The 14,611-nt window shown below is 51.1% G+C and overlaps 1 protein-coding gene across 10 annotated transcripts in view; it reads right to left on the bottom strand.

Moving 5' to 3' along the window:
- LOC111158629 (zinc finger MYND-type containing 11) overlaps positions 1-14,611 on the bottom strand; it is a 121,050-nt gene that overhangs the window by 60,322 nt on the left and 46,117 nt on the right. For 6 of the 10 annotated variants that reach the window (XM_022520778.1, XM_022520780.1, XM_022520781.1 and 3 more), the window contains exons 1-2: positions 12,172-14,457; positions 11,542-11,676 (exon numbers count right to left, since the gene is read on the bottom strand). In XM_022520778.1, the coding sequence (XP_022376486.1) occupies positions 11,542-11,676; positions 12,172-12,239 (203 nt within the window). In that variant the 5' untranslated portion in view covers positions 12,240-14,457. Of the gene's footprint in view, positions 1-11,541; positions 11,677-12,171; positions 14,458-14,611 lie in introns of those variants that run through there. The other 4 variants (XM_022520790.1, XM_022520783.1, XM_022520779.1 and 1 more) reach the window with 3 other exon arrangements.

Below are 14,611 nucleotides of genomic sequence, written 5' to 3'. Positions count from 1 at the left end.
GTGACAACACGTGTGCAAATGAGCAGCCCCAGTACCAGCGGGCACATGGGGAGTGGAACCCCCGTGTGCGGCTACCACACAGGCGTCCCCGCGAGAGCTCAGCCCAGTCAGTACCCGCACGTCCTACGGTCGGGAGGAAACCCGTTCCCGGACTCGCAGGCCAACAACCCCTCCAGTCTGCACTGGTGGCCGTCTGTGGCAGAGGGACGCCCAAGACAGCCCGAGTGTCCATCGGGAAAGGATCCTTCTAAGCAGGGAGACACGGTGCGAGGAGACTACTGAACCCAACGGGAACCCGCCAGCACCCGTTGTCCAGGAACAGAGCAGTGGCGCGAGGACAAGTGCACGTGGCCCTGACAGTGGATGCGCCGGGAGGCGGCAAACAGGATGACGAGCCAAGGCCTCGCACGGAGTGTGTTTGGGACCACGGTTCTTGTGCCGACTGCCTCCAAGCTCCCAGCTCGCGTTGGGATCACCACACGTGTGTATCGGGAACAGCAGCCTTGCAGGACTCCGACAGATGACGTACGCAGGGCTGAGCACGTGCAGCGGGAAGGCCCAGCCACCCCACGTCTCTGCTCGTCCAAGGGCACGTCGGTAAAGTCAGCAGCGCCAACCCCTGTGGTTGTCTGAAGGCGAATAAATGAATGAACACGACGTAACCGTACAGCACCTATCACCGTGCTCACCCCTCCTCCTTCCCAAACTGCAGGACTAGGTCCCACCACCTGGAGCACTGCACGACCATGGCCAGTAGTGACTCACAGTGACCATGCAGCAACAGTCACCACTAAACAATGCTGAGGAAAAAAATGACCAGAAAGAAATAAATCAAATCTGGACATAGAAATTACAGGTGATTAATCTGCAGCTTTCTTTTTTCCAAGCGTCCTGCACTACGACTACACAACTTAGAGTAAGGCATTTTAATAATGCTCGCCGATGCAGGGGTGGCTCAGCACACACGCGTCACCAACCAAGGACGACACGCCACTCTGACAGAATGGACAAGCGCATCTGAGCAGCACATCGGACAGAACCATCCTCCCATCACGGAACACTGAACACAGCGGTACCGGAGGAAACCACCTCACCATGGTGAGGGTCAGACACAGCAAGCGCACGGACCCCACGGTCAGCTCTACGGCTGAGAGCTTCTCCTCTACAGTCTGGGACAAGACGAGGTTCTCCTCTGCGGTCTGGGACAAGACGAGGATGCCCACTTCCCTCACTTCTAGTAAACAGGATGCTGCAACTCCTAGACCGAGCATTTACATAACAAAAGGACAATAAGCATCCAACTTGGAGACAAGAAAGAAAATGACCTCTGCAGACATTATCATCTCGCATGTAGAAAACTCTGAAGAATCCACCAAAAAGCGGCTGTAACTAACGGCTGAATTCAGCAGCGTAGCAGGATGCGAAGTCATACAACCAGCCGTACTTCCAACAGGAACAATGGACCATTTCAAAAGGAAATTATGAAAACAATTGTTTAAAATCACTCAAAGAATAAAATACGTAGGAACGAACTTGGCCACGGAGGGGGAAAGCCTGCACTACGACCACCACCAGACACTGCTAAAGGAACTCCAGACACAGACAAACGGAAACCCGCCCCGCGTTCGGGGGCCGGAGGACGTCCTATTGCTACAACGTCAACGGGACCGACGCCATCCACGCGTCCAGTGCCCTCCCTATCAGAAGCGCTACGACACCGCTTTCAGATGCAGAAAACCCATCCCGAAAGTCGTGTGGACTCTCCACGGACCCAAAGGGCCAAAATGACCCCGAAGAAGAACCGGGAGGACTCACACTTCCTCCTTCCAAACCGACCGCACAAAACTGCAGTAACCAAACCGCGTGCTGTTGGCACAGAGACAGACAGACGAGGGGAGGGGGACAGACAGCCCAGAAAGAAACCCTCACGAGACAGCGGAAGGACTGCTCACAACGATGCCAAGACCCCTCGACGGGGAACCCACAGCGCCTTCACCAGACTGAGCTGGGAAAACTGCACGTCCACAGGCGGGGGGGTGGGGGGGGGCAGCCGGACCCCGACCCAAGAGCACACACACCGAGTAATTCAAAATGGATCAAAGACCTCGACGTAAGGCCCAAAACGATAAAACGCTGGAAGAGACGTAGGCCAGAAGCTTCGTGACACTGGATTCAGCAATGGTTTCTTGGATGTGACCGAAGGCACAGACCACCAAAGAAAAAACAAAGTGGACTTCACCAAACTTCTGAAATGCTGCACATCAGGAGACACTATCTGCAGAGCAGAAAAGTACCTACAAATCGTGCATCTGGTAATATCCGGAATAATCCAGTTAAATATCCAGTTACTATCCGGTTAATGTCCAGAATAGAAACAGAACTTCTGATACTAACTGCCAACCCGACTCCAAAAACAGGAAAAGCAGCTGAACAGCCACGTCCCCAAAGATAGGAGAGCGACCGATAAGCCCGTGAGAAGACACTCACCTCCAGGGAAACGCACATCAAGGCCACGACCAGGTGCCGCGTCACACCTGTCGGGGCGGCTAGACCCCGAGAGACAGGAAATGACAGGTGTCGGCAAGGAGGCGGAGGAAGGGGAACGCCATGCGCTGTGGGCGGGAAAGCAAACTGGGGCCGCCAGTGTGTAGACCAGGATGGAGGGTCTTCCACAAAACTCAGAATTACCGAATGACCCCCAACCCCACTTCCGCGTCTGAACCCCTGAACAACGGAAAGCGGGGTCTCGGAGCTCTGTCCACACAGGCTCACACCAGCATCAGCCCCAACAACAAGCCCACAGGAGCAAGCCCAGTATCCACGGCCGGGTGTGTGGGTCACAAGATGCGGGGCACGCCACAGTCCATGCGGTGGGGTGTCCCCCAACCCGAAGGAGGAAGGAAGTCTCCGTGAGGCCACAGCAGCGACGAACCTTGAGGACATCATGCTGAGTGAGACGGCCGCCGCAAGAGGACAGATAGGATACGATTCCCCCTCTGAGAGGGACTTAGATTTGTCACAAAGGTGGAGCGGAACGGCGGGTGCTGGGTGCGGATGGGATGGGGACCCAGTGGTCGGTGGGTGCAGAGACTCCGTTTCGCATGACAATGTGAGTTATGGGGAGGAACAGTGGGGACAGCTGCACAGCGGAGCGGATGTATTTCACGCCACTGAACTCGACTTAACAATGGTTACACTGTGTGTTTTACACAAATGATCTGCCACTAGGTGTTTTACAGACAGGTACACAAATTTTTTAAAGTATTTCACTGAACAAAAACTTCAAAAGCTAAAGAACACCTTTATTGGTCCTTCATCAAGGAAATTTATTTGAACATTTAGAATAGACTCTGAAGATACAGGCTGTTCCTAAAACTTAGCCAGGAACGAGTAATTTGCTCACACAGCCTTGCCATCTTCATGCACGAAGTGAGGCTAGCCTGCACGTCAGGGCGGTTACACGGTGATGCGGAAGCACAGGTACAGGACAGTGAACTAAAGTCTCCAACACGTGCAAGGAAACACGTCCATTAAATACCAGAAGGAAACAGCGAATGATCAGAAGCCTGGACCACAACATCAGAGAGACTGACATTCGTGTTTGCGTCTGCCACTGGCAACCTCTGCGCCTTCAGGCAAGAGCCTTCCGCCTGACCGCCTCCGTCTTCAGCCACATGAGAATGACCACAGACCTCCTGGAGTTGGGAGAATTCACCGAGACAAATCCTACACAGCACAGGGCTTGTCGCAGATTAACCACAACTCTCAATTCTGAGCCCAATTGAAACTGTCAACGAATGCAACTGAGTATTTCTCATTATTAGGAAACCTGTCCCTGCCTCCTCGTCTCAGCGGTGCCTCACACGGACCCGGAGGAAAGACGCATGCCTCACCCACAAGGTGCTCACAATCAGCAAAGGAAGCAGAAATGGTTTCAGGGATAAGAGCCTCTAACAAGTAATGCAAGTGCATTTCGTACACATCACTGTGCACAGGAGCAACGGGGACGGGACGGGTTCTCCTGAGGAACGAATAAGTACCTCACAGGACAGAACACCGGGGTTGATTCTTAAAAGGGTATATTTTTGGGGTACTTGGGTGGCTCAGTGGGTTGAGCCTCTGCCTTCGGCTCAGGTCATTATCTCAGGGTCCTGGGATCAAGCCCCGCGTCAGGGTCTCTGCTCGGCGGGGAGCCCGCTTCCCTCCACCCCTCCCTGCCTGCCTCTCTGCCGGCTTGTGATCTGTCTGTCAAATAAATAAATAAATAAAATCTTCTTAAAAAAAAAAGGGTAAATTTTTGTCTACTAATGAAGGAAAAATACAAAATAATCAAAACAAGAGAGTGCTCAGACCAAAGAGACCAGTGTCGTCAGACGGAAGACGGAGCGGGGAGCTGCAGGGCGTGAAAAGGACACTGGGGGTCTACTGCGATGCCCCGTGCAGGTATGTGCACTTTGTGCACGATGGGGACATAACAGAGTCTTGAAGAACACAGAGACGGACGCCTGGGTCACTCAGTCAGTCAAGCGTCTGCCTTGGCCAGGTCATGATCTCGGGGTCCTGAGACCACGTCCTGCATCAGCCTCACTGCTCAGCAAGGATCCCGCTTCTCCCCCTGTCACTCCCCCTGCTTATGTTCATTCTCTCAATCTCTCTCTCTGACATATAAATAAAATCTTTAAAAAAAAAAAAAAAGAATTAGACCTATAATCTAGAAAAATACCAAAGAAGGGTAAGGCTTACATTCACTTGAAGAGGTTAGGAACGACCTCTTCGGGACGTGACTTCAAGAGGGGTCTGTCTGGCAGATGAGTCCAGGGGGTTCAGCATCCCAGGCAGAGTGAGGACAACCACGCATCGGGGGGCCATGGATCAGGGGCCCCAGGACACAGCACACTGGGTGGGAAGTGGCAGGCTCAGCTAGTAATACCTTGGGTGGGAATTTAGGCTTTGTGAGCAACAGAGAAAGCGTTCAGTCATGCAGCATTTGATAAGATGGTGCTCTGGAAAAACACCTCTGATACCAGAGATGGGAAACAACAGAGACTGCACGTGTGGGCGGCCAGAAGCCCAGACAGGACCCTGCTGCTAGTGCGGACAGGGAACGAGGTGGGCTCAGACTCGGGCCAGAAAAGGGAGGAGCAGGCCCCCTCTAGACCCCAAAGAGGCCTGTTCCATCTCCCCAGGGAGCGAAAAGTACTGTCTTTTACTCACTACTTCCACATTCCAAACGCACTCAATGTCGCCCTCTAGATCCAGGATAAAAATCTCAGGGTTAGCCTCAGAGGCCCTCCCTGTTTGGCTCCCTGCATCTTCATCTCCTTTCCCTAAAACCCCTTCAGTCCCTCTGCTCTGAGTCTCCCAGACCTGAATCCCACCCACCCTCCCAGGCCCAACTAACGCAGGCCTTCCCCAGCTTCCTGATGTCCAGCAGCCCCTTGACCACGGCCAGGAGTGCATCCATCAGCACAGACCAGCATGTGGGGCGGAACCCCGGGCCGTCTGCGATGCCTCTCCTATTACTGGATCACACTCGCTCACTCTCCAATGGTTATGCTTTTCTGTGCCTTGTCTGTATGTCTCCTTCGCAGAGCTGCAGAGAAATGTCAAACACGGAAACAGCTCGACAGTAATCCAAGCCGGGAGGAGTGTCCTGAGAATTCAGCACGAGAAAGCGCACTGTGGAGCTGTACTGTATTACGGTTCTTCAGAACCTGCTACTTCTGCAAGGCTGTTATTACGTAAAGTAGAGTTGGTGTGAGCAGGGATGAAGTGCGTCTGCTGCCACGGAAGAAAGGTAAGAAAGAATAAATCATCACAGACTGAAATGGGTACACAGTTGGTAACTTTGTGAAGAATTCTTGGGGTTGTACCCACAGCGTAATATTAACTGCTGGTTTTTCAACATAACTTGTTTCCAAAGACGCAGCAGGCCATGGCCATCCCCTCCTCTTCGGCAAACCCAGTAAGGGAGTGGAATCCACAGAGGGCTCGCTCTGACAGCACACGCGCTAAGACCAAATGACACACAGGAGATCAGCATGGCCCCTTGTAAGCAGCACACACAAATTTGGGAAACACTCCTTATTTTTGTGTTGTCTGCCAAAAAAGGAAAGAAAATGACACAGAGACAAAGCAAAATGGTAACTTCACAGTTCTAGGTGTTTCATGGAGTGAATTCTCGACAAGTCAGTACAGAGATGGAGCGTGCCTCCTGGAACCTGAGACGTCAGCTGCACGCAGACGGCTCCCAGTGCAGGCTTACCCCTGTCCGTAGTGACAGGCGGCACTCGGGAGGACGCGATCACTGCAAACGTATCACAAGAGGTCAGAGGGCACAGTTCTACCTGGGGTGTGATCCTAGAGTAAGCGATACAGGTCATTAATTGATGTCCTGATCTGACACTCTTAACTGGAATGGGAAGAGTCTTCCGGCCCCACATCAGCCTAATCACACGCGTCAAGCACATCACTCCAGAAACACATGGTCACAGTATCCGAGACAGCAAGGAAACAGAAAGGGTCACTCGCCCTGTCCAGCTGGCACAGAACTGTGACCTCTTGCAATGGCACAAACTAGCCCGTGACATTGGCAGAGATGAACATAAAATCCATCCCTGCTTCAACAGAATGCATTTCTGTCGTGACTATTACTGAGAATACTTTATGAAACGCTAATGCCGCGTTATAATTATCCAAGTTAGATGTGAGTACATGTGTGGGTTTAAGACGGAACAGAAGTGACATATATGACTTATTTTATGGAATATTAAAATACAGGTGACTGTAAATGACATAATGAATTATGAATAATACAGGAACTCTCAGGGGTTGAAAGTTTAAATTTCATTTGTTACTGATTTTGCTGTCATATATATATATATTTTTAAAAGATTTTACTCATTTGAGAGAGAGAGAGCACAAGCAAGGGGAGGGGCAGAGGGAGAGAGTGAAGTAGGCTCCCCGCTGAGCAGGGATCCTGATGTGGGGCTCGATCCCAGGACCCCAGGACCATGCATGGCCTGAGGTGAAGGCAGATGCTTCACCAACTGAGCCCCCCAGGTGTCCCTGCCTATGATTCTTAATCTTTGTTCCTTGACTTAAAAACTGTAAAACAAGAGCTAACATCATGATCTTAAGCATAAAAATGTTATAAATATTTGTTTCATATAAAATCTTGCCTGTGTTTACCTTCACCTCAAATGACGCCTGTATTTTTTAAGATAAAATGACTTGTTGGTTTCAATTTTATGATGATTAAGCATCACAAACCATACTTTAATGTCTAAAAATGTAAAATGTTTTTACTGAGATACCAAAATTTATTTGTGTCTATTTAGCTCTCAAGTGAGGACTATGGAATTTTATATAATCATCAATGGCCAGTTTATAAACACGCACCTTTAAGTGAGAGGGACAGCCTGACCATTCATTAAAAATCAAACTTAATGCCACACATATACTCTGACTTCAGACGGACTCCTCCGGTGAAAGCACTTTCCACCCCAAATAACAGAACCCACCAAAGAAGTTTCTGTTAGTTACACTTCTTGAACAGAACAAAACTCTGCTCTAAAAACAGGGAGAGACTTAAAAGAAACTGGTAAAAAATGCACAGGCCTCTTTCCTGGGGCGCGTGGCGACCACAAGAGGCCCGCAGACGGCACACAGAACACATAAACACGCCGAAGAAAGAAAACAGTCGAGCTAAGGACTTTATGTCCAAACTGACACAGTCAGCAGGCTGCAACCACTGTGACGAACCGGCGGGAACCTGAAGGTCAGTTCCCACCAAGTCTTGACCACGGATCTCCCAGACGGTGCAGCCACTCGGGAAGCCAGCACGGAGGCTGCTCAAAACACTGCTCAGAACGACCACACGACCCAGCAATCCCGCGTCTGGCTGTTTATCCGAAAGAAGTGAAATCGCTATTTCAAAAAGCTGTCTACGCCCCACCACGTCCATGGTAGCACTCTTCGCCGCGGCCACAGCGTGGAAACGGCCCACGTGCCCATTGGCAGAGGTGTGCATGAGGACGACGTGGCGCACACACGCGGCGACGACTCAGCCGTGAGAGACGAAATCCCACCATTCAGGGCCAGTGTGAGGGACCCCAAGGACACTGAGCTAAGCAGAGTAGGTCAGACAGTAGCGCCCTAACCTTGCACCCTCTCTCACATGTTAGCTAAAAAGACCGAGCGCCAGACTTGCAGAACAGGTTGGTGGTGGCCAATGGTGGGTGAAACGGGGAAGGGAGCAAAAGGTACAAACTTCCAGTTATAAGAGAAATTTGTCCCGGGCATGTCGGGTTCAGCATGCTGACTCCTGTTCATAATAACGGACGTGGGTTTGAAAGGCGCTGACAGAGGAAGTCTCCAAAGTTCTCACCACGAGAAACAAAATGTGCGACCACATGAGGGGACAGAGCTGCCTGAACAGGATGACGTGATCGTTTCGCAGTGGGTACAAGCACAAAATCACGATGTTGTACTGTGTATAAACACCGTATCGTATGTCATCCGTATCTCAGTAAAACTGGGGGAAAGGAATATAAAAAAGAAATCGACCAGAGAATGCACTCTGGACCCCAAGAGAAGGGCTGCTCGTGACCATGAGACACACACCGACCACAGAGGGAACAATGCTCGTCGTGAGAAGACAGTGTGCCAGGCAACTGCCCCTGTCCCCCTCGGCTGGTTAGACTCGCTCCAGCGGTGCGAGAACAGGGATGACACCCTACACCACTTCCAGGAAACACAGGACCGGGTACAGCGTTGGTGTCATTCCTCTCCAGCCGCTCGGTAAATAATGTTGGATACAACAACTGAGTAACTACGATTCACGATCCCCTCACTGTGTAAGAAAAGAAATAAAGATTTTTGGTAGAAGAGTTACAGAAAATCCAGTAGCCACAAATTCCAACAAAAATAAAAGTATGCATTCATAGGTGTTTCCTTCTCTTACATTGTATTTGCCCATGAGAAGGCCGGGAAAGACCAAGCCGCAGTGAGCACGCAGAGGGCCAGACATGCTTCTGAGACTCAATTTCTGTGTGACAGAAACCAGAGCCCCTTGGAGAAATCAAAGGTTCTAGGTCTGGGATGGGCTGCAAAAGAGGTGAGCCTAAAAATCCCATTAGGTGAGAAAGCAGAACCCCACTTCAGGAGTCCACATGGAGAGGCTCCAACTGGTGAAGACGGGAAAAGTCTGAGCATAAGTCAGGATTTTGTCAGAAATGGACTGAAGTATATCAAAAGTACTGAAATGCCTGAATTCCAAATGACATTAAAAAAACTGGCTACCATTAGAGGATGCTATTTTAAAAACTGGCAAAAAAGGGAAAACGTCTGTTTTTCTACCTTCGGACGTGAACACACCGGAGGACTGCCCAAGAGCACATGATGGCAAATCTGGGTCCTCACAGAAGCAATCCCGGTTTACAGCAGAAAGATGAACTTAGATTACCACAGTGTGGCAATCCTTAATGAATTACTGGCACTGCTGATACACATCAAGGCTACCAAGCTGCCCACACGAGGAACCCGCACCACGGCCTCTCGGTCGGAGGACAGGGCACCTGTGACCGGGTCTCACCCCACCCAAGCCTCAAGGGCAACTATCCACTCCCATGAAATGCAGAGAAACAAATACATCGCCAGATGCGACCAGCCAGAGCCAACGACCGCGTGTCTTCAATAAATAAAGTGCAAAGCAAACCACCATGAGGATGAATGAGAAGCTGTAGACTGAAGAGGGCCTCAAAGGCACTTTTGAGAGAAACAAACCAAGCAGAGCTTGAACATCACACAGAAGTTACTGCCGTGTTCAGGGTCTGCCAGGCTTCCCAACAGGGTAGAGGGCATGTGTGCTGGAAGCCGCGGAGCCTTCGTTCTCACCAGATGTGGTAGAGAAGGGGTCCTTGAGAGCACACGTGCCTCCCCCACCATAGCCGCGCCAGGGCCAACAGGAACGTCACACGTGTGTAACGATGAGATGACAATCATGTTCAGGCTCGGCTGTAACGGAGCGGAGCGTCTCGATCTAAGTTAACCAAGGACTTGGGAAGAATTCACCTGTTCAGAATACAGACCAGACTCCTGACTGCCCATCGTGGGGGTGGGGGCAGCACTCCTCCCAACCTGCTCCAGCCAGGTGACAAGGACACCAGCGTGGCCCAGACGCTCGGGCCCAGGCCAGCTGGCTATGCACACAGCCCCTCTTGGGGCCGATGGCGACGCGGGGAACTAAGGACAGGCAGGCTGTGACCACAGCATGGACACCATGGCGGGTGCCCAGAACGGGCAAGAGCGGCCCTCGGAAAGGGGGAGATCCCGGCCGCCACTGGTAAGACGTTAATTTTTTGGTAGGTGAATATGTATGTTTCTTTCTACCACCTTAAGATCTACGGACCTTCACGCATGGAGAAAAGTCAGCCTCGGCGGCCTGAGCCTGTGCTGATGAAGAGGGGACAGGGTACCGGATACCCGTGGGCGTGGGCTCCCACTGACAGACATCTGTGCGCACGCGGCCCCGGCGAGGACCGGCAAGCGCCCTGGGCAGGGAGCTCCACGGCGCTGGGGGAGGGAGAGACACTGCTCTGTTTCAGTCAGTGACCCTAAGTTAAACATTAAATCCAATGAGCAGCATCTGATCTCCACATTCTTCCACAAGTAACTTTAATATACATAAACCGTGGTTTATTTTAAAGAAAATTGCAGCCACAGGAAAATACTGACACTTCTTGTTCTTGAAGTTTGGAAAAAATGTTTTCAGGCCGGTATGACCTCACTATAACTTGTACTTTGTAACATAACCTCAAATTATTTGCTTTTCATAAAAACATATTAATTTGACTTATTATGTGCTCTTTATTTTACTCTTACTGTCCCTAAGTGTTACCTATTTTCCTTCTCTTGGCCTGCAGGGCAGGAGGTGTACACGGTGAACTCAAGCGCTTACAGGGTCAACACAGACTTGGAGCAGCACAGAGCAACCCCCTCCTCCGGTCCTGCCCCGCGTGAGCAGCCTTTACGATCTTTAGCAGAATGCAGCTAAGAGACAAAAATATGTGGTGCTCCATTCTGTGACTTATTAAGAAGGACAAAATAAGCATTTCATTAAAGGGGCTCATAAATAACCTGTTTCCTATTTTTACAGGCAGCGTCTAAGGAAGCTGTACAAAGAATAAAGAAATTCCATCTAAATTACCAAAACGTATCATGCAAACATTTGTGAAGAGATGAATTTAGCTTTATTCCCTTAAGAACTCAGAGAAACAAATGCAAAGCCTTTTTAATAAAAAACCTTTAATTATTAAAAAGCTACTATAAACCGTACACACTGGTATTTTACTTCTCTGGTATTCATTAAACATCTTAACGCGAGCTGCCGTCTGTGTCTGTTCTTCTGACCAGCGCACACGGGCGGAAGGTATCATTCTGTCGTGTGTTGATGAGCGTAATAAAGTAAGTCATTTTGGCACTTTCCCCCCCAAAAATCTCACAGGAAACCTTACAAGGACACATCTCAAACGCACTTACTTTGTAATGCGGTCGATGTTGGCGATTTGCTTCTGGTTCCGTATGATCTCGATGGCCGCCCAGAGGTGCTGGATGGCTTTTGTGTCCGCCTGTCGCCGTTTTGTTAGACGTGCCATGACCTGTTCACTCCTGTGACTGCAGGACCCGAGAACATAAGGGGAAAGAAAGCAATGGTTACAAGAGGAACCACCTTCGGTGTACGTAGAAGACTCAGCGCCTCCTGAGCTGGCGGGTGCTAGCGCAGGACAGAGGGCGTCAGACTTGTTTCTACCGTCTACGTTACCAACTACTTTGTAAAAACTGTCATTCCCTTGATGACACTTTGAGGCCAAAGAGTTAAAAACATCTTCCCAAGAAGGACAAGTGGTCACCCTACACTAACGTATCAAAAATCGTGTACGTTTCCATTTCATTCCAAAGCCAAAACAGAACGTAGAATCTAACGGTTTGACACTACGCTGGGTGCGACTGTAATCTGACGGGTCACTAGGAATGGAACTCCAAGTCCCAACTCCTCAGTTCTTAGTTTATTATACTCCAAATTTTGGATCCCAAGTTTATGCAGACATACTGACAATTGCAAACAACATTCTTTTTCTTTCCAAATAATAAGGAGACTCTGTTTCTGACCGAGGCATGAAAGGCTGGGAGCTGAGGGCCCAGAGGAGGACGTGGGGGGCCCACATCATCAGAAACATTCACAGGCTCGGGCTGGGGTAGCTGCTCTTTCCAGTACTTGGAACCAGTATCGCTATTTCGTTCAAATTTCAATATTCTGAGCGAAGAGAGGAGAAGAGCCACCAGCTGCGTCAAGTCTAGGAGGGCCACGGCTGCCTCCTGGGTGTCGGGTGGGCCGTGCTGCAGCAGAGGCTCTCGCGCACTGGGACCCCCCGCCGGGCACAGAGGGACCGTCCTCGCACACCAAGGCGCTGGGTCCCTCAATCCCACAGGCTCGTGTGGACAGCCCTCGGGCGTGAGGTGAACCCCAAACCTCCCTGACCTGCCCCTTCCTATGTTTCAGAGCAGGAGAATGAGTGAAGGAAACTCATTCTTGACACCCTCCTGTGTCCCAGGACGGGCTGGCGGACCCTAAAAGTCTCCGCTTCCCCATACCCTTCCACAGCCAAGTCCGTGCTCACTCTCCCTCTGACAAACCCGGTGAAGCCAGCAGCCGCCATCGGAGCTCAGCGAGAGGCTCTTCCCGCGAGCCCGGTCAGCCGGCTGCCGTGGAGCAGGGCACCTCTCAGAGGAGCCGTCCTGGCAGAGGCACCGTGAGCCCCTCGCGGGTGCCGGAGCCCCCACCTCCTCCCACTGCCACTCGTCCCAGTTGCAGCGTTTGCTCGGAGAGAGAACGGCCAGACATACAGCCAGCACTCGAAGTCTGAGAGAGCTTAAGGACGATCAGTTGGGCTCAGTGCAGACTTGGACGCAGAACTAAACTCAACTACAATTGAGTTGACGAACGTGTGTTCGGAAAGAAGTGACTTCCAAACGCACAGAGACACCCGCTGTTGCGCACCTGCTCCGGAGCCGCCGTCCCGAGCGGCCGGGCCTCGGGGAGAAGGTCAGGCCCGTCGTGGAGTGACATCTGATGGTGAAGGGCGGTAGTGCAAGTCGCCAGGTTCTGCAGGACCCCGCCCCCGCCCCCAAACCCCATCTCCACCACACTTACGTTCTGACACACAGCGCGCGTCTGCTCCGGGTGAGGCACGGAGCACCACCATGGAGGATCTAAACACGTAAGACCTGCGGTCCTTGCCGGACAAGGGCCTAGCGCTGGCAGTGGAGTCTGACAGACACAAGAACCCCTAACTGCACGGCAGGCAGAGGGCAAGGCCGCCCAAATGCGTCCTGGGGGAGTCCACACCTCGGGACACCACTTTCTGTTTACGGAACACCGCAGAATGGTAAGCATATGGGGAAATTTAAGAGGAATCTCCTTCATTTCTTTCAAAGATACTCGGCTGTTTGAAGCCAAGATGCTCGGGTTCAGCAGGACTACGACGCCTGGTCGGGCACAGTGTCAGGCAGTGATCACCTCACGCAGACGTGCAACTCAGCCCGTTCTAAGTACATACGTGTACAACTAACTTATTCAGAACTACAGAAAATGTGTAAAACCAAAGCAAACATTTTAAAATAATACCTAAAGAGTACATACAACTATTTATATAACAAAACCACCAAAAGAACACAGGGGACACTAAGAACAGAAACTCTAGGAGTGATGTCACCAGATGGCTAGAGATGGTTAAAATCAAGACTAAAGAATTAAGTAATGCGTACTTCAGGAAAACAGATGTACGGTTAAAGCCAAAGACTTTTCAGATCTACCTGAATCGGAACCGTGTCACCACAGACACGTAAATCGTAAGGGAGATGCTCGGGAGCCCAAAGGGAGCCTTTCAAAGAACACAAGCCCAAGTAAGCTGAGCACAGCGAAGCCTGAGACGGGTTATAAAAGCAACAAAACCAGCCTCACCTATTAGGACAAGATCTCTTTTAAAAACCACCACGGAGATTTTTCCCTTCTTACGAAATCTAAAATCATTCATTCACTAACATAGCTCTGACATGCCTGCGACAGGCCAGACACTCTTCCAGGCTCCGGGAGTACAGCACTGAGCCAGTCAACACAGGTCCTCCCACTGCCTGGTAAATACGAGTAATGAGGTTAGAAATCAAAAGACAGCAATCTTGGTGTTTATCAGTAAAAAGAAAATCCTAGAAAATGAGTTCCTCAGATCCGTGGCACAGACGGCCTCTCGGCCCAGGTCTTCACGGACGTGGCCAGCCCAAGCCCTCCGCAGCCCTCCTTCTGGCACGGACGCTGCTACCACCCGGACTCCTCCGAGCGCCCCAGTCTGCCCGAGACGCCCCTGCAGCCCGTGCTTGAGCAGTTCTCTGCCTCTCCCAGCTCCTCCTCCAACTGACCCCCCCCCCCCCCCGCCAAGTGAACTTGACTCTCATATGTTCAAGCGACCGTTGGCTTCCGGGCCTCTCACAGCTGTAGCACCTTGCGCGAACAGTTAGAAATTCCTCAGCAGAATCTATCCATTCAACTAGGAAG

The sequence above is a fragment of the Enhydra lutris genome, unplaced genomic scaffold, assembly GCF_002288905.1.
Source record: "Enhydra lutris kenyoni isolate GAN:26980312 unplaced genomic scaffold, ASM228890v2 scaffoldscaffold61, whole genome shotgun sequence".
Taxonomy (NCBI): domain Eukaryota; kingdom Metazoa; phylum Chordata; class Mammalia; order Carnivora; family Mustelidae; genus Enhydra; species Enhydra lutris.
Note: the sequence above shows the minus strand (reverse complement) of the source record. Positions and strands in the feature narration are given on the sequence as shown.